The sequence below is a fragment of the Nipponia nippon genome, unplaced genomic scaffold (assembly GCF_047370975.1).
Source record: "Nipponia nippon isolate SJK-2023a ecotype South Korea unplaced genomic scaffold, ASM4737097v1 scaffold_1, whole genome shotgun sequence".
NCBI classification, from domain to species: domain Eukaryota; kingdom Metazoa; phylum Chordata; class Aves; order Pelecaniformes; family Threskiornithidae; genus Nipponia; species Nipponia nippon.
Genome location: NW_028262290.1, coordinates 134,099,251 through 134,124,128, shown reverse-complemented (window position 1 = coordinate 134,124,128; position 24,878 = coordinate 134,099,251). Strand labels below are relative to the sequence as shown.

Here is a 24,878-nt window from a genome sequence, read left to right as displayed (position 1 = left end):
TTATCAGTAGAAGTCTATTTGAATGAGAGTGTCTGTGTTGTGGATATAATTCTGTATATGATGATGTGAAATTTTTCATGGTTCTAAATGCAAGTTCTGACAATATGAGCCTTGTATCATATTTGCAAGGAGTTGTTAAAACTGAACCTGAACAACAACATTCAGCTACTGAAAGCTTTGCATTTACAAGAAATATATGGAAATAGAGTATCAGGCAGGATGCCAACCGCCGCTTCATAAAATATAAGACTACCAGCGCAGTTGAATTTACAAAACTCCTTAACAGAAATCTTTTTATGGGGATCCCAGCAGAATGCTTTCTTATATGGGAGTTATTCTCAGTAGGCTTAACAGCAATGAATATTCAGTGCTGGTGCTGTCTATGGTGATCTTGAAAGGGAAAAATCCTTAACTTCCACATCATGGAATCACAGAGCAGCTGAGGTTGGAGGGGATCTCTGGAGATACCTAGTCCACCCCTTCCTCAAGGCTGGGTCAACTGCAGCAGGTTGCCCAAGTTGGTGTACAATCTTCAAGGACAGAGACTCAACAAACTCGCTGGATAGCCTGTTCGTGAGGTGTTTGGCCTCACTAACAGTGAAAAAGTACCTTCTAATGTTTAAATGGAATTTCCCCTATTTCTGGGTTTGTGCACATTGCCTCATATTTTGTCACTAGGCATCACTGAGAAGAGTCTGGCTCTCTTCACTGCTCTTTACATAACTGCTCTGCAATGGAGCACCTTCCTTTTCTCTGACCTTGGTTTTCTTTCTGTTTCTCACTTTTCTTCCCCTCTTCTTTCTCTGTCTGGTGTTTTCTGCCCTTAAGCATGTTTTCACAGAGGCTCCACAAACTTTGGTGATGGGCTAAGCTTTGGCCTGCGGTGGGGCTCTTGCAGGGCTGGCTGGACCAGCTGTGACTGGCACATGGCAGCCCCTGACCTTCTCCCACGGAGTCCACCTGTGCAGCCCCCACACTCCTTCCAAACCTTGCCACATACATTCAGTAGACGCATTTTCTCTAGCCTGTTGAAGTCCCTTGGAATGGCAGCACAACCATCTGCTCTGTCAACCACTCCTCCCAATTTTGAATCATCTGTAGAATTGCTGAGGGTATGCTCTGTACCATCAGCCAGGTCTTTAATGAAAAGCAGTACTGGCATCAGTATTGATGCTGGGTGCTCCATTAAAGTGACTGGCCTCCAGCTGGACTTTGGGCTGCAGATCACAACCCTTTGAGCCAGGCAGCTCAGCCAGTTTTCAGCCACCCCTCTCTCTACTTATCTATCTGTATTTCACAATTTGTCTGTGAGGATGTTATGGGAGACAGTGCTGAAAGCCTTGCTAAAGTCGAGATAAACAACATCCACTGCTTTCTCCTCGTCTGCATTGCTAGTCATTTCATTGTCGAAGGCTGTCAGGTTGGCCAAGCATGATTCTCCTTCATAAATAAATGCTGACTGTTTCTTATCACCTTCCTGTCCTTCGCATCTTTGGAAGTTGTTTCAAGGATTACTTGCTCCGTCACCTTCTTAGAAATTGAGGTGAGGCTGACTGGCCTGTAGTTCTCTGTATTCTCCTTCTTGTCCTTCCTGAAGACAGGAGTAACGTTTGCTTTCTTAAAGTCTTTGTGAACCTCCCTTGATGGTCATGACCTTTCAAAGGTAATCTGAGAGTGGCCTTGCAGTGATATTGGCCAGCCTCCTTAGCGCTCATGGGAGCATCTATTCCATCAGGTCACGTGGACTTATGTATGCCTAGCTTGTTTAAGTCTTCCCTAACTTGATTCTTCTCCAAGGGTAAGTGTTCCTTGCTCCAGAAAAGCATGAAAGAGCTATGAAGCAGCTTCTTTCTACAGAGTTTCAGCAAAGCTGGTATCCATAACCCAGTGGTTCAGGGTGGGTGAGACCATTGTACTGATGGAGTGTGGAATGTCAGTATTTGCACTGACGGGAGCATGCCAAGCGTATCTACTGATTTCTTCCTATCTCACACAACTATCCCAAATCACTTGCAGTTATTTTTATTGGGGAAAAGAGTGGACGTTTATTTATGTGAGGTGAAAGTTTAGCCATTTGAACGCAGTCTGAACTGACTGCATGTTCTCTGGTCATACTAGCTTCAAATATCCACTTAGATGGGAGAGTCTACGTGAAGTGAAATTTGACAAAATGGTAGTTTTAGTCATGGTGATTATAGAAGTGTTTTCCTTAGAAAAGTCTGGACGTTACAATTTGACAATATTTTATTATGTTTAGTTTAAATTTCTACTGAAAATTCACTCTAGTAAAGTCCATAGTTAAGCATTAATATCCATTACTTTGTGAGATACCACATAGCCACAGCTGAGGCTGGATACTGAATGAACGGATGCTGGATTCACTAGAAAATGTTTTTCATTATCTCTGTAGCTGGTAAGATAATAATGAGCTCTCTGGAATTCAATAATAATCTTGGAACTTGGCTAGCCTGAATTGTGCATTTGTTGTATTGACAAGTCTTGAAGTTACATGGGGAAATAATTTGCCTGCCTCAATCAAGGTCAAGATGTGCCCAAATAGAGGTTTTGGATTAGATTAACAGTAGAGGCTGTTCAGTTTAATAACATTTCCATCTGATATTGATGAAATGTGATGCATGAGGTAAGCAAGGGAAAGTAATTAGGATTTTCATGAAGTATCATGAATTTTGGTTGTACAGATCCTGTCTGCTGGAGTATTGGATGGGTCCAAATACCATGCCCATTTGAGCAAGCTACTTTAGTGGGCATAAAAGCACAAGTTACTTATCTAAATGTGTGATTTCCCTTTCTTGAACGATAATGATGCTAAACTTAAATGATTATGCTTGGTTAAAATGTAATTTACTATCTGAAATTTGGCTGAGCTCAGCTTGAAACTAAATGTGCAGTTGGTGGTTTAAAAAAAGTGACAAAAGCTGCTAAAATATTCAGCACTAAGAATATCTTTGACTACTTAGATGCTTCAGGAGCAGTGGCTGAATAGGATAGTCACAGTCATTGTAATGCACTACAACCTTCTCCTCTTTCCCATTATGCTGTTTATATCATGCTTGAATGAAAATATATTTTAGTTCCCTGAAAGCCTCTTTTCTGCAGCTTTAAACTTTCAGCACATGGGAATATTAGAGGAACACTTTTGCCTCTGCTTCTGCATTGAACTGAGAATGCCACGAGACTGTGAAAGGATTCAGCCAAATTGCAGAACCTGCCTTGCCCTGGTCTCGAGCAGCCTGTGCTATTACCAGCTATCTTGGTGGTGTCAGAAATGTCATTAGCTAGTAGGGGGAGATCCATTCAACTATGCTCATTATTTCAACAACTTCTAGTCTGAATTATGTAAACATTGGAGATTAAGGATAGATATTCCAGAACGGCTTTTGAATGCAGATCTGTTTCTGCACATTCATGTTTTAATGCTGACTGCAAATGTCTACAGCAGGAGTAAAACTATGAATTGGCCACTGCTTAGCCATAAGGGTATAATCCAGCTATTTCTTCCTCAAGTCTTTTAAACTCTAGTTTATGTAATTCCCTGATCTTAGTAGAAAGAGAAAGGACCAGTTAATCCTTTACTTTCTAATATTGTTATGTGACTATAGGTGGGCTGTAATGCAAATTTTTATCTGAGTCTGAAGCTTGAGGATTTTTAGTTTTAGTCTTGTTTTCAGTGGTCATCAGCTCTTGAATTTACAGCAAAAATGTGCATGAAAGAAAGAACCTTTAGTTTGAGAAAGATTTCAGGTGTTCTTCTGTTTAAGTGTGGTTGACATAACTATCATCTCTTAAAAATAGTATGATGTTGCTGTATAGGTCAAAGGTGTTTTTTCTTTATTTTATTTAGATTCTCCCCACTTCTGGAAGCACCTCAAAGTCTGAACAACTTCTGCCACATTTTGGCTTTACGCTGTCAACAAATTACCATTCCATCAAGAGCGATGAGCTCCACAACACCAGGTCAGTTTGTTTGTTTATTTTTATACCTCGCTCCTGCAGAACACTCTCCTCTATTAGGATGTACAGAATTCTTTGTGTTGATGCAGTGGATTTGGCAAGTGACTGATATACCAGCTGCACTTCATAAGATATGACTGTCTTATAAAACAGGATAAAGGCTACACAGGCAAAAAAGGCTATTTTGGGGATACCTTGTCTCAGCTGAATTATAAAGCCGGTATAATCCTACAGTGCTTTTAAAACATTTTTGTAGAGCTTATTAAGAAACTGTATAATCATGATTGGACATGAATAGGCATCTTAAAACATTTTAATTCTTAATATTTGTGTTTAGTCATTAAATTATTGTGTGCCTTTGCACAATTGCCTTGTTTAAAGAAAGTGCAAATGGTATTCTGTTATTTTTCTTTTTAGGTCTAAAGTCATATTTGCCCACATTGGGCATTCTCTGTAGAGCTTCCTCCTTTAAGGATGTGTAATTAACAACAGTCTCTCAACCTGCTTTATCCAATACCTGCAAAATGAGTTACTGCAGGTTCACCTGATAGAAAGTCAATTATTAGTAGCTGTACCCACTGCTCAAACTTTCAAAGAAACAGAATGCTGCATATGGAACATGCCTTGACTTCAGTTCTTTTGAGGAGTGAAAGTCCCCAATTCAAATCTGTGCAACCATCCCATATGGTTCGCACTTTGTTCACCCACACTTGAGGTATCTATTTCTAGTACTGTTGGTAAAATAACCCTTTACAGGTGGCTTATTTTATGACTACTTTGGTTTTGTGCAAACAGCCTATAAAAGCATCAGGGAAAACACTGTAATAGTTAGTGAGCTGTATTTATCTGCTAGATGCCCTATCTCATAGAAATGTAATTCAGTGAGGATTTTTGGAGAATTGTTGATTGTAGTGCTGAAAACTGGCAATAACTGCTTTTACATTAAATGGAGTCAAGCATAGTTTCATACTTGGCCTCTTTTTCTTACAGTGCAATTTAGTGCATGCAGTGAATTATCCATACAAAGCATGACGGGGCATTCAGCAGAAAGACATGTCTTTGTTTTATCTGTATCCCAGTGGTGACTAACATGAAATAATCTTGTACTTTCCTAAACATGCAGTTCAAATTCCAAGATATTCCAGCTGATTGGGTGTCTTTCTCGTGTTTCTTATCTTGCATTAGATATAGTCTGTGGAAATAGCCAAAAATGAAATGGGCTCTCAGAAAAAGAAAGTAAAATTTCCAATACCCTTATTGCTATGAAGAAACATATTGTAAATATGTATTCATGTTTGCTGTCTTTCCAAATCCAATAAAGGAGAAACATTACCTGTAAAGGTATTTAGACACTTTAGAAACATTGCTTTCAGTAGGAGTTAGGTGCCTAAATATCTTTAAATCTAGAAATCTAGTCCTTAGTGTCCCCCATCATTAGAGTTTGCCTGTGAAAAGTCTGAGCTGCTTCACCAACCATGTCGAAACACCTCTGTGGCACATGCAGTGTTGCAGTATTCAAGGGCAGCATGGCAACATCACCTGCGGGATAGTCTTCCCCCCCCCCCCCCCCCCCTTTCTTCCTTCCTCCCCTCAGTGAAAGGGAAATGAGGCAGGATTTATTTGGACTTCAGTCTCTCATCCTGCTTGAAGTAAGTGCTGTGGACTAAAGGAGGATGAGTGTCTCCTTGTGGCATCTCTTCTGTCCCCCGATTGAGGGAATCAAGATGTGTTTTGTGTAGTGTCTGTCACCTTTTGGCAGTCACTCAAATTTCTACTTTCCATGCAGTCACTGTAATAGATTGGTTGGGAATAGAGTGATAGGAGAGGCCTCCCATTTCTGTGAACAGTTAACACTTGATTATTAGAATTTCTAGAAGATAAAAATTGCTGAATTTTCGTATTGCATCCATAGTAACTGAGTTCCCCCTTCCCAGTCCTTTTCAAACATGCATATCTATTTATATGTGGCCAATATGTCTTTGTCCCATTGCATTTTTATTGCTTCTTTTTCTTTCTCCTGGAGTTTGTGTTTATGAAGGTGAACTTTGTGAGATGATGAGATAGAAGGACAGTTCCATCCAGCTTCTAACTTGAGGTTAGAAATATATACTAAGATGTACTTGTTTCACTTGTAAGACACTGCAATAGTTGGGGAAGTATCTCTTGTATTCCAAAAGAAAAATTAATTGGATTGGCACTGACACGAGCAGCTCATTCCTGTGATGGTTAGCCTGTGGAAGGCAGTTCTTGCATTTATGGCACATATTTTAAATGACAGAAGCCTGCTGGAGATGTGCCTAATATCGTTGAGTAGGGCGTTTTGTGCTCTTGCTCTTTTACTCCTGAGAATCATGTGCTTCTTTAGGGAATCGGTTGCTATATTCAGTCACAGTCAGTGGTTAGGGCAGTTTAAAATAATTTCTAAGCAGGAAACTTTAAACATTCCCATTTAATACAGACAGTATTTAAAACCATTCGTTTTCTATTGTGTAATAGAGGAATGCTACCTCATTTGAATACCAATCTGTGTGTCTTATACATAAGACCTGTGAAAATTTCCATAAGATACTGTAAAAATCAATATTTCAGGTCATGGTTGTAGGTTACAACAGAATGGTAGTTGTATATTTTTTTTTTTTTTTTATTTTACAAGTTATCTAGCCCAGATATAGACAGATATATAGATAGCTTCTGTATGTATATTCTTACATGCTGTTTACACAGAAGGTAAGTGTACTTTAAAAAAAAAAAAAAAAAGGAAAAAAGCAAGAGGCAAACTGGTAAAGCAGTGCAGCTCTGTAGATGAATGGTATAGGCCAGCCCACTTCATGGATGGCTTCTTCTGTCAATAAAAAAATTCTGAAATGCTGTAGAAAGCTTCAAGTATTGTGTGCTATGCTAATTTTCTCTATATTTTTACAATGTGATATGCTAAGTGGAGGAAATACTTATTTGTTTAGAATTGCTTTCCCTTCATACCTAAATTGTTAGAAAGTCCATTGAAAGACCCAATGTGGAACAAGCAGGAATTATGCATGTTTTATTCAAATATTATCTGAGGAACCTCTTTGGATAGGATTTGTTCGCAGCAGCCATGCACATAAGTATTTCCCTACGTTGTATGATGCAATCAATGAACAGGTCTCCAGTGTGGCAACATCTACTTGCAAGAACACTGTAACCTATTAAATTGATCTCATCTTTGAACCCTAAGGGAGCAGGCTCTTGCTAATCTGTACAGCTATAAAGTAAATGTTGAGTCCCAACAGGGGAAGGTGCTGATGTTTGGTTGTTTGCTTTGCTTGTTATAAATTGTAAGATCGTTAAGGAAATGTTTACATCCTGTTGCCACTGCACATCTGAACTGATCTGTGTGCATGAAAAGCACTGGACAGAAAAAGAAAATATTTATTTGCTCTTATAAGGAATAGTTAACCTATTGTTTTGAGAGAGACTTTTTTTTTTAATACTAAATAATACCCAATGGTGAATTAATGCTCACAGATGTATTTTGGAGTTATTTGGTTCTAACAGTCTAATACTTTGAAATATATCTTCTGTTAATGTGGTGGTGTGGTTGTGGATTGTGTCTGTTGTGTGCCTACCAGCTCAGTTTCCAAGGATTCCAACCCTTGCAAAGGCTGTTACTCTTCTGAACAGGAGATCACTTCATTTAAAGCATGTGTTGATTTAATACAGTATTTCTTACCCAGATTTTTTTCAAAGAAAAACAGCATCTATGGGGAAGGGTGGATTATAAATATTTCTGTAAAGATAAAGATCATGGAGGCATGGTAAGCCTAGGTTCTCATTTTGTACATTGAGAAGGCGAGTAAGTCCAGAGAGATCTTCTCTCTTCTGCTTCCCTCTCCTGTCACCGAGATCTTTCAGATTTTGTGCTTTGCTTTTCACCTAGAAATTAGAAGTAACATTGGAATAGTTAAATTAAGTAAATTATATTAAAACAAAACCAACAAAAAACAAAATAAGACACCAGAACCCCTGAAGTTGTTCAAGGAATCACTTGAGTAGAATAATTTCTGTTAGGGAAGAGGGGCGAGTAATATTAATAGATGATACTAATAGATGATGAAGAAAGGAAGAAGATACCTGGAACTTTAAACTGTCCAGCCAGTTTCTAGATGCTACAAACTATTGGTAAATGGGCATCATTTAGTATCACAGTCCCCCAGTGTTAAAGCACATATCCAGTTTATCCAATTTCTTCCTTTTACTGTTGCAAAAGGGTGAAATGCTGCTGTGGAAAGCTGGTCATTGATTAGAGAGCTTTTCAGCATCCTGGGGATCATGCTGGTTTCCAAAAGCATAACAACGTGCGCCTGCTGCTGAGAACAAATTCAAAATGTGTACAGTTTACTTACTTGGACCTAGCTGAAATCAGCTCTTTCATTTATCTGTAATTACTGAATTAAAATCCTGCTCTGATATATAATATTTTGGAAATCCCTGTTCAAATTTCTTTCTGCTCTTCAAAAACATTTCTTATTTTTCCAGGTCTTAAGTATCTTGTAAGAGCTGCCTGTTGCTGTAGTCAATCGGAAAGTGATTTTTCTTTCCCTAATAAACTGAGTGGGAAGAGAGAGGAGCCATGTGCTGAATTCTGCCAGCTTCTACTTTTGGATCACTTTTCTGTCATCTTGATTCTGAATTTCTTTAATAGGCGTTTGTTTGTTCCTCTTGAGGAATAGCGTGTTCTTCCTCTCTGCAAAGCTGACTCCCCCTGTTTTCTTGTTCTGCTTTGCTCAGCTTTTTCATAAATCATTTTCCTTATATTAGTAAAGACTAAGTATAGAAAATGCTCCAAAATGGTATTTCCACTACTGTTTTAAAATTAAAATGCAGTGAAATGTTACGTTGCAGTCCAGTAACCATCTCTGCACTAGCAGTAGATGCTGTGAACATATGAATATTTTGATGAATGATTGTGTATGTAGTTACTCTAAAATATATTTTGTCAGTCTTTTTGTAAACAGATTTAAAAGAACTTTGAGTCTAAAACAAAGTAGTAAATGAAATACCGGAAGGCTAAAACCCCTTCCTCATACAGAAATAGGTCTGTTTTGGCAGGTGTTTAAGTTCCATTGAAGTGGAGTGCGTGGATGTCTTTTGGACCTCTGACTGTAGACTGAAGGAATCAAATGCATTTGTTCCTTGTGATGACTTTGTGATGACTTTTCCTTTGATTTAAAAAAAAAAAACACATCACTTACATAAAGGCTGGATTAGATACACGTTTGGTGAATTCACTGAATATGGCCCAGTAACTTTCAGGATTAAAATAGATATGTTATCTATTAATAGATATGTTATCTGTTTATCTATGTGTGACAGAGTACCACGGCTCTTTAAGATGCCGAAAAGGAAAAAATAAAATCTATAAGCTCAGCCTTAATGAAATGTGTAAAAGAAGGATTCTTCCCCCACTGCACCCCCTCCATTTTTTTAACTTTCAATGCAAAGCATGACTCAGATGTGAAGCTCAGATTTTGACCTCTTGAATCTCCTTAGAGAAGTCCAAAATAGTCTCAGTCTGATATAAATCTTAGTTTTGCCCTTAGGAAATGTAAAAGAAGTTGCTGTTTATAGACTTTCTTTCTGTGTTTCTAGGTAAAATCCCAATAATTCACAAGCATGAATGAAAGATTTGGATCCAAAATGTGTTCTGGCATTGGAGATTTAATATACAAGACAACCAAATCATTGAATTAAATTCTCTGTGTATGCATTAGATAAGAAAGCATCATCTTGTTCACTTGCTGGTAATTAAAGTTTGTAAATGCATTGAGCTACTTCCTATGTTCTTTTATTTTTCCTCTTAGAAGTAATTTACACCATTTACTATTCAAATTGATAAGCAAAGCATTGCAGTGTGACGGTCCTGCTCTCATCTGTGCATTTACACTTGCATATGTTCATGGAGGTCTATCACTCTGTGTGCCAACTCTTCAAGTTTAAAGTAAATAATGATAACACAAGTCACCTAGCCAGTGTGTTGTGGGATTAGTTACTACTTTCTGCAGATTCAGGTTAACTGAAGAAAACAAGTCTGTAGAGTGTTGTTTTTTTTTTTTTTGATAAAACTTTGTGGTGCTTTAACACGATATATGCATACAAACTTTAACCTATGCATACATAAAAAATTCCTATCTCTTCAAACAGATACTGTGCTTGAAAATCACAATTGTATTGCTTTTTCCTTTCAGGAATAACTTGTTAATATTGGCCACCAGATGTTTTTGTCTGGGAATGTGTATTTCAAAATAATGTTTAGTTGGTCTGTGTAGCCAAAGCACAGGTCTTATTTTTGAGCAGTAGCACTTTAACAGCTAAATTAGTTCTCGGGGAATAAATCTTGAAAGGTTTTTTTATTTCAATATGGTTTATAAAGCTTGTAAAGATTCTTCAGAATGGCTTTTTTTTTTTTTTTTTAATTAGGGGTGCAAACTTCCTCATTTCAAGTATGTAATTTATCTGCAGTGTTCACTTAGACACTTAAAACACATACCTCTAGAAATAGCAATCAAATTTACAAAATTGACAAAATACAGTACTTCACCATCCTTTCAGAGTGATCAGAATTTTTACTCTGATTAGTTCGTTAAACCAAGATGGCACAGTTACACTTCGACTCGAGTCAAGTGAACAAGCCCAGCTAAATTTAATATAAGTCAATGTGGCAATATAAATTGAATAAATTACTTAAATGGCTTTTTGGCTCCCCAGCTAGTATGCTTTGGTATATCCTGAAAAAAAAAATTGAGTTCACTCACAGAACAAAACTCTGAACAGCTCTCTTGTTACGAGAGATCTGGGCTTTAGATGCAGAAGTATTCTGTAAATCATTTTCCGCGCCTTAATTTTTGCTGCTTGCCAAAGGCTGTGTTTTCAACGTATGTAAACTGAGACTGTGCTGAATTTTGCTAGGTATCAGGATATAACTGGCTCTGGGTGAGCATCTGATTCCTCGTGGGTGCGAGAGAAACGGTACAAAAAAGACAATTCCAGATTGAAAGAATCATCCTCAGTGAAATATAATTTATTGCCATTGTATCTTTTTCAATGGCATTGGCCTGTGGTGGTGGTTAGTGTGCATAAAGGTGTTAACAGTGTGGAAGGGATAATAAATGCTTCTCTGTTAGCTGTTGGAAAGGTTAGGTTTTTGGTTTTGCATCTCAGAGCAACACCCAAAAAAAAAGTTGTACTTTGCCAATACTCAAATATTAAACATCAGGTGTTTATTAAAACCTTACTAAATACTAAACGTCGGGTGTAATGCTAAACATAGACAGGGATAACTTGCATACAAGAGTATTAATATAACTGACTAAACAGATTTTTAAATGTTCTAAACCAGATTTCAGAATGCTATAAAATAAAGCTAAGGCCTTATTTTAGGTTTTACGTAGGTATGCCTATACTTTAAATAGGTAAATATACATGTTTATGTTTTAATTGACCTTAGGAAAGTCAAATCAGAAGATTGCATTCTCTGTAGAGTGAAAATATGGTGTTAGAACTCACGTTGGCTAACACCGTTCTAAGAAAAAAGTTTTCAGACAAATGGTTAATGTTTTTGATGATAGAAGGCTTGCTTGATAAAGATAATTGTTGAGGAATATAATTAGACTTCTGTGGTATGTGACAATCTGTTAAAAATAACACTATCCAAAATCATTATGGTGTTAAATGAAATAAAAACTGGCTAACAGGTTTCAGAAAGCATTGTACATAGGGAAAATGGCTATCCCCTGAAGGTTTTCCTAGTAGATATCTGTAGGAATTTATTATTAGTTTAACATTACTCAGTATTTTTATCAGTTATCTAGAAGAAAAGAAATATTAATTCTGCTAAAGCTAAGATCAGTTATACTGGAATAAATTTGGTTATATAAGGTTATATAATCCCACTTGATAAAGTAAATTCTTTTGAAAAATATGCATTTTAATCAAATAAAAGTAACAAAGAATGTAGCGCTTGAGAAGAATCATAGAATATTCATTAGAAGAGACCTCTAGAGGTCCCATAGGGCTATTGCCAACACCAGACCAAGTCAGGCGTGGTGGTCTCTCGGCGAGTCTTGAAACCCTCGAGGGCTGGAAATTTGCAGAGCTTCCCTGGGCATCTTGCTGGAGTACCACGCTGTCTTCCTGGTGAGAAGCCTGAGCCTCCAAGGTAGAATTTGTGGCAGTTGAGCCTTTCCCTGTCATCTAACACTGTTAAGAAAAACATGCCTGTATGAAGTTTGTAACTCCTTTCCAGGTAGTTGCAGGCTGCTCTTAAACCACCTCAGTCACCTTCTCGGTGAACTAAACAAGCTCTGCTTCCTCAGCTTCTCCTCTTGGGTCCTGTGCTCTAGGGCCCTGGCTTGATAGTCCTCTCCTGATAGCTCTCCACTATCAGTTTTTCACTGTCGATCTGTACACAGGAATGCTTGATTGGGACTTGTAAGTCCTGATAAACACCCTGAATCATGAAGAGGGAAGCTAGTGCCCTGTGGTAGCTAATAACCACATGGGCTTCGTTATGACAGGGGAGCTGAATGCTGAGGGTAAGTAATGCTTCTGCTTTGGTGGCCAGATCCAATGTGGGGGATGGAGTGGAGAGAAGCTTTGGATTAGTCGGGAATGAATGTCTTTGTTTCCTTTTCAACACAGAAAAGAGACATGGTTAGGGTCAAGCAAAACTTTTCCTTCAGTCTTCATTTAGACTAAGTGAACAAAACTGTTCTTGGAGTACTGGTTCTAATTCTGATAGCAACACTTCAGAAAGGGCTTTGAAGAAGAGTTTACAGAAATAATACAAGGTCTGGAAAATATACCTTATTGAAAGAAGCTTCAAGAATTCAGTCATTCAGTGTGTTTTCTTTTGCTGAAGGTTAAGAGCCAATGTGATTGATGATTCTTTTTATATATATGAGTGCCAATGTGCAAAAAGATTTCTGGTACATAAGATGCTTACTCCTAACAGGAAGATTTAATGATGTCTTGTGGTTGGAAGCTCAAGCTAGACAAATTCAGATTAGAAGTGGGGCTCCTTTTTTCAACAGTGTTAGTAATTAACTGTTGGAATATGCTGGATAATGATGGGGGGCCTAATTCCTCATGTGCCTCATCCTTACAAGCTATAAGTCCCAACAGCCACCTAGAAGTTGCTTCGATTGTCACTAAATGCATGACAAAATATTCATGTGTTTTTACTGAATAGAAGTCTGCCATCACTCTAAGTGACTTTGGAAAGCCTTCAAACTTACAAGTTTGGATTCTGGTCTCCCAGGAAATATTTAACCAACTCTGCTTCTACTACTTTGCTGCCTGTAATCCTAAAGTCATTGTGCTTGCTGGAAGTTTACACAGTGGGGGCATCCTGCGTTGCCTTACAAAAACTTGGCTTCACTTGGTGCAAACTCTTTAGCGTAACCTGTAAAGCCTCCCCTAAGTATACAAATTTGCCCTGGGAAGAAAAATATCGTGTAATTCCAAATCAAGTCAGGATCTGAAGCAGCTCAACTAAAGAAATGTCCCTGCCCTGTCTGATTTCAGCAGTTGCCATGCGTCATCCTGTGCTCCAGTTCCACACAGCCCAGGGCCTAGATTTTTATATCGGGGGGGGGCTCACTACCATCTTTGCACTTCCTACCTATGCAGCTGGACTGTCAGGTATACAGAGTATTCCTTGGACTGTGCCAAGTATGAGAAATCCTAATGCCTTGGTGGATGGGACGAATCCTGGATAAGCGCATCTACTCCTGATGTTGTGGTTTTTTTTTTTTTTTTTTTTCTTGTCCCCCTCCCCACCAGCATCTGAATTTCATTCTTAGTCTTGGCATACCCAATAATCTGTTTGATCTTCTACACACATTGTTTGTTTCAATGTACTGTCTAGCATGTTGTTTAGGGGGGCGTTTGGAGTGTCGCTTTTTTAAAAAGACCTAATTAATATCTCTCAGAGGCTATAAAGTAAAGTTTGGTCTCTCCGGGTGCTTCATTGCTGTATTCTATTTGGCAGGTCAGTTGCTTTCCTAATTTCTGTCTCTGTCAGTCCTCACATTTCGATTTAGAGAATTGCTTTTGTGGCATCCAGACAAACAGCAAAAAAATCCTTTTCTGATGTCATTATTAGCAGGGTTCTTTACGTGAAAACACAAGTAGTGTTGCTTGTGGTTCCCTGCACTGCTGCAAACTCACTTTACCTCCTGAGTGATTTTACTCATCAGATAGCTGTTTCACTTCAATCACTTACTAAATGATTCGGTGTCAAGACTCATTGCTGTGTGCCTGTGTTAGTGGGGGGAGAAGACAGGAGAGAGTTACTTGTAGTGTGGGAGAGCAGGCGGGAGACTGTGAGCAGGGCAAGTACATGATTCAAAAAGCCACCAAGGGGAGGTTACATTTTGAGAAATGACTTTTTCAATGGCAGTGCCAGAATAAGCAGCTCTAGTGACTGCCCGCCTCTTGTTCTCACTCTTCTCATTGACTGCTCGGTCATGCCAGGTATATTTATTTGTGTGGCCATAGGACGAAACAGATTTGGGAACTGATCCAGGTTCCCAAGAAAAAAAGGGTTGTTTTTAGCGTGGATTGGTCTCTCGTTGTGGTTTACTACATAGCCACACAATCAATGGTATTGGCAAGGTGAGGAAGGAAGAGGGAAGAGAAAAGAGTGTTTAACTCATGTACGACCTTTGAAAGAAACAGTCATGAGTGATCCTTGAGCAGGAGAAGCATGGTCAGCCTCCAGAACTGTGGGATTACCGAGTCCTAGGTAAAGCTGGAGAGAAATACTAAGGACTTCTTCACACATCTTCACTTTACCAGTCATTTCTGTTTTCCAGATGTTGAGTTCCCAGTTCTGTCCATGCAGAATTTGGAGGCTCAGTGGACATTTTTGTTTTTCAGCTCTATAGCTGAAAGAAATGACCAACAAGATCACATCATCTGTCATACAGCATACCACTTTTAAAGTGACATTTCAGCAACTGACCACCAGGCATTCTTTCATATTCTTGAAGATATATGCAACACAAAGCAGTTAGAAGTATGTGAAATATGCTTTGTTGAAAGATCATGCAATGAATATTTTTCTATGTGAATTTATAACATCTACTTTTTTTGTAACGATCTGTTTTATAAAATGTTACATTTGCTAAGACACCATGAATAAAAACTTTCTTTTAGTTTCTTCATTCATTAGGTTAGATGCATGAATGTTGATTATATTGAATACCCTAAAAAAGGTGTGTTTGCTAACTTTTAATTTTTTCCCACCCACACAATACCTCCTAATTTTGTCTCTAGCAGCCCAGATGTGTTTCTGCAGAATAAGTGTTTCTGCAGTGATAATTACAACACTTACAACAGGTAATTTGCAGATTAGGTAACTCACAAAAAGCAGGACTATTTTGTAGCAGCTTAATTTTGAAGTTGGTGATGATTTCAAACCTTCTTTACAAAATCTGAGATGTTATAGTGCATGGAATATCTTAATCTAGAAATTAAGTACTGCTTTGTAGCATTTAGCAAATGAAGGTCTAAAGGGACCTCAAGGTATGATTTAAATCGGGGGGAGGGGGGCAAACTTTACTTCAGGCAATGATGTGCACGTTGTGGGGTGTATCCAAGTTCTGCCGAACCAATGAAACTCATGGTTTGAACTTGCCTCAGGGCATATTCTTAAAAAAAATTGATCACTTCTGAGAAGACTAGATAAATGTCTGTTTTAAAAGCTAACACCACAATGAGTTCTACAGTCCCCCTTGATGACTTGTTTCCACGTATGATTATACTTAGAAACATTCTTTCTATTTATATTTCTACCAGTTGTATATATTTCTGTTTAACACTGCAGTTTAGATGTGCAAGATTTGTAAACTCTGAGAATGTTTTCCAAAGTTCAATGTCTGGAACCGATTAAAACAACAGATCTTATTTTGGACTGTTGCTCACTGTGGGGGAGGATTTTGAAGTCGTATAATATCTAGATAATGCTTTTTTCTTTTCTTTCTTTCTTTTTCCCTTTTTTTTCAATTTTCTTAGTTATGATAAAGCTGAGCAGGTGTCAGGGGTCTTGGGGTAATGCCTAATTTTGGTGAGGACTGCAGTTCTTGGGGCTGTGATGTGTGGTGTTGGTGTTGTCAACCTCAATGTCTGTTCCAGAGTTGAGTCTCCTACAGGTGCTGGCCTCTGGCTGGGAATTCTGGCAGAAAGGAGGGCAACCTGAGACGGTGTGACAAAACTCCCATTCATTACACATAGGATATTTTGAGTTTAAAGTTTTTGGTTTAACACTTTGTCAGTTTCTGCCAAAACAAAGCACTGACCTGTTTCAGTATTTCTGAATTCCTATCCAAAGTGCCCTTTGTTACCAATTGTAGTTAACGGCTGTTTGATCTGAGGACATGAGGACTAGTGACCACTGCCATCCTATTTTCTTCCCTCACTTGTTCAATGTTCTTCTCCTAGGATGGTGTTTGGTAGTGTTTCTTTCCAGTCTTCTCTTGACTAGATCATAAAAATCCACTTCTTTAACATTATCTCATAGATCACACTTTTAAATCTCTTCATATTTTTAGTTTTCTCTTAGATTCTTAAGGTACCATCTAGAAGTTACAGGAAAATTTCTGTTGTATAAAAGCAAAATTGTGCAAGTAATTATTGTTTATTACTCTCTCATTGCTTAATAACCCCCAATTTGCAGATATAGTCACTCTCAAGTGCATCGATTACCCAGGTGCTGTGCCCCTCAGTACTTGACTGTAGGACATTGCCATGGCATGAGTGATGTAGATGACAACTGCTCACGCGTGGTTTCCTCTATGTACTGCTGTTTAAGGCTGCATCTGTGCTGTGCAGAAATGAGTTTACAGGTCTTTCAAAATGGAATGTCCATGTCATCTATTTATAGAAGCTCCATGTTGTCTGTATTCTTGATTCTTCCTGCATTGGGTAATGGAGAAAGATCTGACATGAGTGGGAAATTCACGAAGGATTACTGATCTGGGACGTGGTAGAGGAAAAAGATGTTTTCTCGAAGTATGGAGACCTGTGAGTTACTGTGTATGCTCTGTGTTGTGTGACTCTCATCACTTGCTAATTAGGGCGGGGGAAAATGATATGTTAACCGTTTCAGGAAATGGTCAGCTCTGACTCGGGGACAGCACTAGCAATCCTTTGTCTTGCGAGAACATGCAGCCCGTATGCTGTCTGTGTTTAACCAGATCTCCTTGTTAAGGATAGAGGGAGTCGAGTCTCAGTAGTGATGCCAGCACTGTATTTCTAGAGGAGGTAATTAATAGGAAGAAGCATAACAGAACCCCTGCTTAAAAAAAAAAAAAGCAAAAATCAAAAAAAGCATAAACCAGTATAAAAAATGCAGCTACTCCATATTCTGAGACAGTACTATTTTGAGGCAGTACCCTGCAATAAAGGCCAGTGCACAATACACACACTTTAAGCTGCATGAAGAAAACAGACATCAGATATCTTTCACAGCTTCCCCTAAGGTGATTGCAGCTGTTCCTCTAGCCTTGAAGTATATCTTTAGTGACTTAAAGTGAATACAGCTCATTTAGATATCCCCAACTCAGCTTTCAGTAGTTGCTGTGCGTGCAGAGAGCACTCTTACATTGCTCAAAAGCTGCCTCAGATCCTGATGAAAATCCTTTTTCTGTATTGAAACATTCAGCAGTTGCCCTAGACAATTTTTTGTGGACAGATTCACAAGTAAGTGTAAGCTAAGACAGGAAAATCCTGAAATAGCCACTCAGTGCTTTGTCTTTTCTGCTCATCTATTTTGTAAAGAGTAGAAGAGAGAGGAACTCAAAACATAGTGCTGCTATATGAAATACTACATCATGTTTTCCCTGTGTTACTTCTGTGGCTTCATCAATGTTTTACCTTTCCAAACTGGTATATTAGAACATGCCTTTCACGCTGTATCCTTGGATGCACTTGAGGGGTCCACTTGCCCTCCCTCACCAAACATGCAAAAAAGGTTGCTCCTGTGAGCACTCCTTAATCCATTACCATCCAAGGACTCTGTGACAGATGACAAATAATTTTTGATTTTGATTAGCTGATTAGGAGTACTTATAGACTTGCAGAGGCACCATTCATTTCTCTAGCAGGGAGACGCTAACAAATGACTGCAGTAGCTGTCTTTGGGGTGCAGACCTGTCTATACATGGGGAATTTTTAATAGTATAGTTCTTTCAGTAATAGTGAGAAACTCCCCAACCGATCAACTGAATAATGAAACAAAACCAGCATTTGCGTGTAGAGGAGGATTAGGAAGACGGACACTGACACAGTGACTTGAAAGCAACACAGAGAAAGGAAAATGAGATATTGAATGGAGACCTTTAAAAGCTGTGGAGGTGGGGAGAGGTAAACGCTGGACTTGGCTTAGAAGAATAAGGAACAAGGACATAGGAAAAAAAAAAAAGTATGGAGAGAAGACTTATGCAGAAACATAAGAATACATGAGAATAAGTGTGTCTTAAAGTGTGAGTAAGGAAAAGAAATTTTTTAAAAGAACTTCCTGGGGAAATAGCCTCCCTTCCGCTTGGCACTGCTCCTCACTATCACGAGGGAACTGGGACCAGCTTCTCTGGTGCTCTGCATGCCTAGCTGCTGAAATGGAGATTTGTTTCAAAGTTGACTAACACTTTACAGCTAGTCAGTACTTTATGGTGCTGAAAACATTCCCACTGATGAGATTCTAAGGTATTTAGCTGCCACTAGTTTCAAAGTCTGTTATATTACTGAGGTAGCTCAGTGGATATGGACTGGAAGAGCAAATTCCTTTAATTGCTTGTTAAAGGGATACCTGGATTACTTTTGTTAGTTTTGTGTTTTCTTACCTCTGGGAAGTGTTTCTGAAAGCAGTAAAAACCTTTTACTTTCAGGATTAATAGTCCTTTCCATATAACTTTATCCGGAACCAAGCCCTGGGAGCGCACCCTCTCTCAGAGCGCTAGCAGCTCCCTTGACCACCTCATGCTGCCAGGTGCAGCTGCCTGCTTTGGTTTGGAAGAGTAAGGGATCAGAGGTGGAGGAGGTTGCACGTATATATATACAACAGAAGAGGTTGCAAGTCCATGCGAGATGGAATTAGTATTATAAAATTGTAGCATGGATTACTTTTAGCTTAACTATGTTTAACTTCATTATAGCTGGTTACTGGTCTTCTCCCCCCCCCCCCCCCCCCCCCGATGTTGCAGTTTAGTTGTACCATGGAATGAAAAAATACAGACTTTCAAACAAACCAACCCCCCCCCCCCAGTGCCCCCCAAGAGATGTCCTACCTTACACCTTTTTGGTTCTTGTATTTAATATCTTTGTGAAAGGGGTGTTTTGATGGTACAGGAATGTGCTGGTATTTTACAATCAAAAATCATGTGAAAGCACTGTGTATGTGTGTGTCTATCTTAAACAAACACACACACAAAAAAAATCAACAAAAAACTAACCTGCAAATAGGTCTGCTCACGCTTCCCGCTTCCTGGGCTTGCAACATCCCCTGTTCTGACAGTTGCAGGGCTTTAGTAGCAGTTTTCAGTCATTGTAAATTGTACGTTGTTTTCCTGTTCAGCATTAATGTTCTTAGATGGCAAGGACAGTATTTCCACTACCTTATACATGTGGCTGCATAACATACAGAGAGAAGCTGTCTGGGCAATCTATAGATTCCATATGAAAAAAAAAAAAAAAAGACTTTTCTGGGGAGGGGTTGGGCCAGGAGATTGTACTTTTTTCCTGGGACGTGCAACCCAATGTTACTTCTGAAGTAAATCATCCTGTTGTCTAGCACCTTCTCCTCCTTGCTGCTCAAGCTCTCCAGAGATGCGTTTTGCAGCCCTGTAAAGAGCCAGGAGGTGGGCAAGGTCTCTTTCATTAGCACATATGATATTTTATTTAACCATCCATCTCTGTTGCACAGTGACTGTGCCACAGGAATTGCACAAAGCTTTTCTTAACTGTAGGCGGTTGTTCATTTATTAATGTAAACACCATGTGCCTTGGATGTGTAAGCCCTAAAAATAAACTTGCAGAGTTAAAAATAGATTTCTGGGAGTACTGAGATGCTGCTTAATCAGAACCAGCTGCAAGCTGTCTAGAAAATGTAAGTTATATGGAGCCAGATGGCTTTTGCCCTTTTTGCTTTAGACAGCATGTAATTTGGGTAACTACAGCTACAGTAATGTATTTTCCCAGTCAAACTGTTTGATAAACATATTTGTTTCAAACAGACACTTCCAATTAGAGAACCAGTAAAATGTTAATTTATTTTAATATTTCTCCACGTGGGTAAGCCGAGGGAAGGTTACATAATATGAAACGCAAAGGCACGCACAATAACCGCTCACAGCTGTATTCGGCAGGAACGAGATTGTGACTATGCATCTTTGTACAACAGGGCTCTTACTCTGGGAACAATCCCACTGAAAGCAAGGGAGGAATAATTTAAGTGAAATTAATGGCATAATGATCCGTGGGACTTGTGTGGATTAAGTTCGTAGAGGTAAAGCATTACACAAAATATAGGAAGTGTGTCGGAATGATACCCGGCAAGTGTACGTCAAAACAACAGCCCATAGGATTTCAGGAAGGGTTCCTTGCAGCACTTTTGCTTAACTGATGGTATTAAAACCAAAACCTATTCTGAGGCTTGGCGGTTTCCGCAATTCACCAGCCTGCTCTTGGCGACCTGTGTTCAGACTGTGTTTAGGAGTCTGGGTGACTAGTCTTGGAAGTGGGAAACTGAAGCTCAAGTCTACTTTATTTGATTTGGGAGACAGGGAGTTCTGCTTTGACTGAGAGGCTTGAAGGTGAATATCTGAACCTGCAGCATCATCCTAACTCTATTTATGAGGCCTACTGATCTGCATCTGGGGGAGCGTAGTGTGAAATTGCACAGCCTCCAGACCATCCTAGCTGTGTGCGTATGAATTGCTATTCAATCTAGTACTTGCCTAACTACACTCGTGTTATGATTGTGTGAAAACCTAGGGGAAGGATGTGGAATGCAGCTGAGGAAGTAGCCTCTTTTAGGAATTGTCGGAACAAAAGCCAAGATGTACAAACGCGAATACCAGTGATCAGGTTTTTAAGAAATGATGTCAGATGAAGACTGTTGTGCAGAAGATGCAGAAATGAGTCTTGGTTTAAGCAAAGGCTTTTGAAAACCAGGATTGATTAAGATTCCTACTTTACAGACAGATGATACAAATTACATACAGCTGGCATGATGCAGTCATATTGAATGATTAAATGTCTCCACATCCTTCTCCCATCAGTGTTTTGCATTTTCTATGATAACTGGATTTTGTTAAGATCTTGATGTTCTATTGATGTGTTAGCTTTTCTTTTAGCCTTAGCACTATTTGCTTTAATTAAATGAATAATTACATTTTCTGAATGAAATTACTTTGTCTCCATAAAATTTTCTTTATGTTCAATAAGAATTTTTCTTTCTCTGCTTCATTCAATCTCCCAGAATTCCTCAGCTTCAGTGTCTACCATGCAAATTATCATAATCTCATAAATGTAAGCCTCCTATGAGAAACCGCACAAAAATTCCAGCCTGTTTCTGAAGGTAGCACTAGCTATCTGAACTAGCTCAGTGATGGGTGGGTAAGATAATTTTTTTTTTTTCCCTAAATGATTATATTTAAATGTATCTACAATGCAAAGCTGTCTGAAATTGGTAGTGTGGCACTCTCTCCTTGACTTTTAATTCTTTTGCACCTGTCATGCTCATGAGTCATGAAATTTTTTTTTTTTTGAACTGCAGGAAGTAGATTAATTAGTCTTTTTGTGGCCTGTAATTTTTTATACTAATTGATGCCAAGCAGAGTTTTAGGTTACAAGCTTTTTTGGAAGCATTTCAGTATGAAAATAACTTCCAAAAGTGCTTTGAAAATGCATTAATTTAAATTTTTTTTTTTAATTGCACTTGTTTTGGTCTGTTTGATCATTGGCTGAAACAACTAGTGATTTAAGAACTTGCACATCTGTTCTTTGCCTGAACATGATTGCACGTTCAGCTTACAAGTGGATCTTAAAATAGTAACACTTGTAGTCAGGTTCTAAGATGTTTTAGGTTGAAATCAAATTATAGGAATTTACTAGTTTTTGACAGCAGAAGTGATAAAGCTGTGCAGATGAATTTTTAAGTAGCTGTATACATGACATGCAGTCTTAAACTGATGAGTGTCTGGATTTAGATCATCCCAGCTGTAGGAAAAGCTCTGTGATGATTTGATTGCTCCAGGCTTTCTCACTTAAATATTTTGTCAGTGACCTAAAAATGGTTCCCAGTCTATTTACCATGGGATAATTATGACCCACTCCTAAACAGGAGAGCAAGAAAGGAAGGGGAAATGAGATCCCTTGAGCTCCTTGGTTGAGATTTCAGGATTTCCTTTATTAAGAATCTGGTAGAGGAGAGAAATAATGCATTGCATATCTACTGCTTATGTCCCTTTCCCACTTATCTGATGAGGAGATGAAGATTAGACATAGAATTAGCTGTATGTTGATTGTGCTGGTCAGCAGATGTGAATGGGTACAAGCAAAGTATGCTGTGCCGTAAATTATTTGTGCCACAGGAGCTGGTTACTTCTAGGGGAAGGAGGAGCAAGAAGGGATGATTTTGACCAGATTTAGAGCAAATAATTGACTTCTGAATTTAGTGATTGTACTCTAACTTTCAAAAATTCAAGTAAATGTTGTCTTAAATGCCACATGAAGTATCTAAATATTTAACTTAAAAGGCATCACAAGAAAGAATTTCTCATTCCAGTGTTTTTAGCATGCATTTTGCTGGAACAACTTAATTTCATGAAAGTTCAGAAATAGTTTTTGGGTTGAACTGGTTCTCAGTTGTTTGAAACCTGTTTAGTTTTTGTGTAAATCCAGGTCTAACACTGATCATGTAGATGCTGATGTAGACTGAGATGCATTCAGCAGGAAGCTGTGCTAGAAGAGGTTGCTCTTTCTTACTGGTCTTCAACTCAATGTTCGTTTCTCTTTGCCAGAGATCTCTGAGCCCAGTGGTACTTAAAGTGCTTTCTCTGAATGCACCCTGGTCTATTACAGCAATCGGATCACTATCAATAGTTTAAATATTAGGGCTCTGCTAATCTGGTACATTTTGACTGAAATGCCCTTGGAAGCATTTTCAGGAGCAGCTCAATGGGCAGCCTTCTAGGGGATGGAAGTTGTGAAAGGCCATGCTGATGCACAAGTGAAGACAGGCTAGGAGGAGGCAGTGCTGCTCTAGCTTTCAGGATTTCTTGTCAACTGAATGGAAAGAACTCATTACCAAATTTAAGAAATTACGGATTTGCTTACTGAGAAATACTCGATATCTCCAAGTATTTAGTTATCCATTCAGGATTCTTCCTTGTTCCGTGGTAGCAGAGCCCAACCTTTCTTAGTGTTTTTAAGTGAGTGTTTTTCAGACATGGCTTCAACAGAGTAAAGGCAGCTGAAGCTGAGAGAGCTGGGCCTTAGTTGTCCAGCAGTCAGGTTGTGTCCGTAGACCTCCGTGTTTAGATCAGACTTATGTTTCTCCTTTCCTTCTTGCTATGTGCAGCCTGAGAATTATTGTAAGCAAGGTAGTTTTGGTGTTTCCTGTAAGCAATGGATAATTTTAGAATATCTTACTACCTGCTTGAATTTGTACATGAAAGTAAATGAACATATTACTTTGTAATGTTTATGCCTATATATAGATAAGGGTTAAACATTGAAAATAGCAAAATGACCACAGATTTCACATAGTGCACTACTTCTTTTTAGATTTTAAGAATAAAAACCTGTGTTCTGGAAAATGCTAAATTTCTTTCCTATATAAAAATAAATATACACATGTGCGGAAATGCCTGTTTATTATGACTGTTTCTAGACTTAGCTGGAAATCTCCCTCTGTGATTACTTTAGTATTAGTCTAAAAGTACATCCTTGTCCCCGTTTTAACACCACCAGCAGAAAAGAAAAATTGATTTATTAAAGAAAAAAAAAATTAATAATTTAAATGCAAATGTCCCCTTTTAAAACAAAATTAAGCAGGAAAGAGGAGAAAGCTGTAATAAAGGCTAATACTTTTTCTAGAGGGTCGTACATGCCTTATAGTGTGTGCTCTTAAAACTTCCCAGGTTTTTCTGCATGATAGCATTTCCAAGATCTTTGGGCTTGTTTGCAGAAGGACACTCAAAAAATTAATCTGCACTAACTAGACTGGAAGTGGATTAGTTAAATTGAATTAAATCCTTGTTCAAAATGGTTTCAAAATTAGTTTCCTTAATTCAATTTATATTAATTTATTTTGGAATTGAACTAAGCTTCATGGAATTAATTTAGTCCTGAATGAGTATCCACAATAGAGTTGAACTAGTTTAACCACTCGTCTTTAAAAGTAAATCTGGATTGTTTTCATATATTTTGATTGTCCTCTGAATTTCTTCTTCATTTAAGATGGAATTTCTAAAAATGCTATTATACATGGGGTTTTGGGGTTTGAATTGTTTGGGTTTTTTTGGTTGTTTTAAACTCACTATGTTACCGTAAGCAAAACCATTTGCTCACCTAAGTTTGGCTCTTACTCATGTCTCAGGAAATCCACGCTAACTGAAACCAGTAAAATTACTTTGTCATAGCATCACTGCAAAAATCATCCTAAGCCACTTGAACTGATTATTTGTAATTCATAATCTGAATAAATTGTAGAACAGTCTGTAAGTACAATTAAGAGCTGCCAAGATTTGGAAATAGATAGTTAAGCCGAAGTGCTCCAAAAAAAACCATTTTTCACTGTCTTAATAGACATGGCAGATCACTGGGAATATGAGGGCTTGCCTGAGGTGCTTGTTTCACTGGGGCTA

General features: G+C 38.4%; 1 protein-coding gene across 5 annotated transcripts in view; it reads left to right on the top strand.

Annotated features, from left to right (window-relative positions):
- HDAC9 (histone deacetylase 9) overlaps window positions 1-24,878 on the top strand; it is a 491,942-nt gene that overhangs the window by 37,592 nt on the left and 429,472 nt on the right. For 4 of the 5 annotated variants that reach the window (XM_087773643.1, XM_087773615.1, XM_087773600.1 and 1 more), the window contains exon 2: window positions 3,863-3,975. In XM_087773643.1, coding sequence (XP_087629769.1) covers window positions 3,957-3,975 — 19 coding nt within the window. In that variant the 5' untranslated portion in view covers window positions 3,863-3,956. Of the gene's footprint in view, window positions 1-3,862; window positions 3,976-24,878 lie in introns of those variants that run through there. The other variant, XM_087773650.1, reaches the window with a different exon arrangement.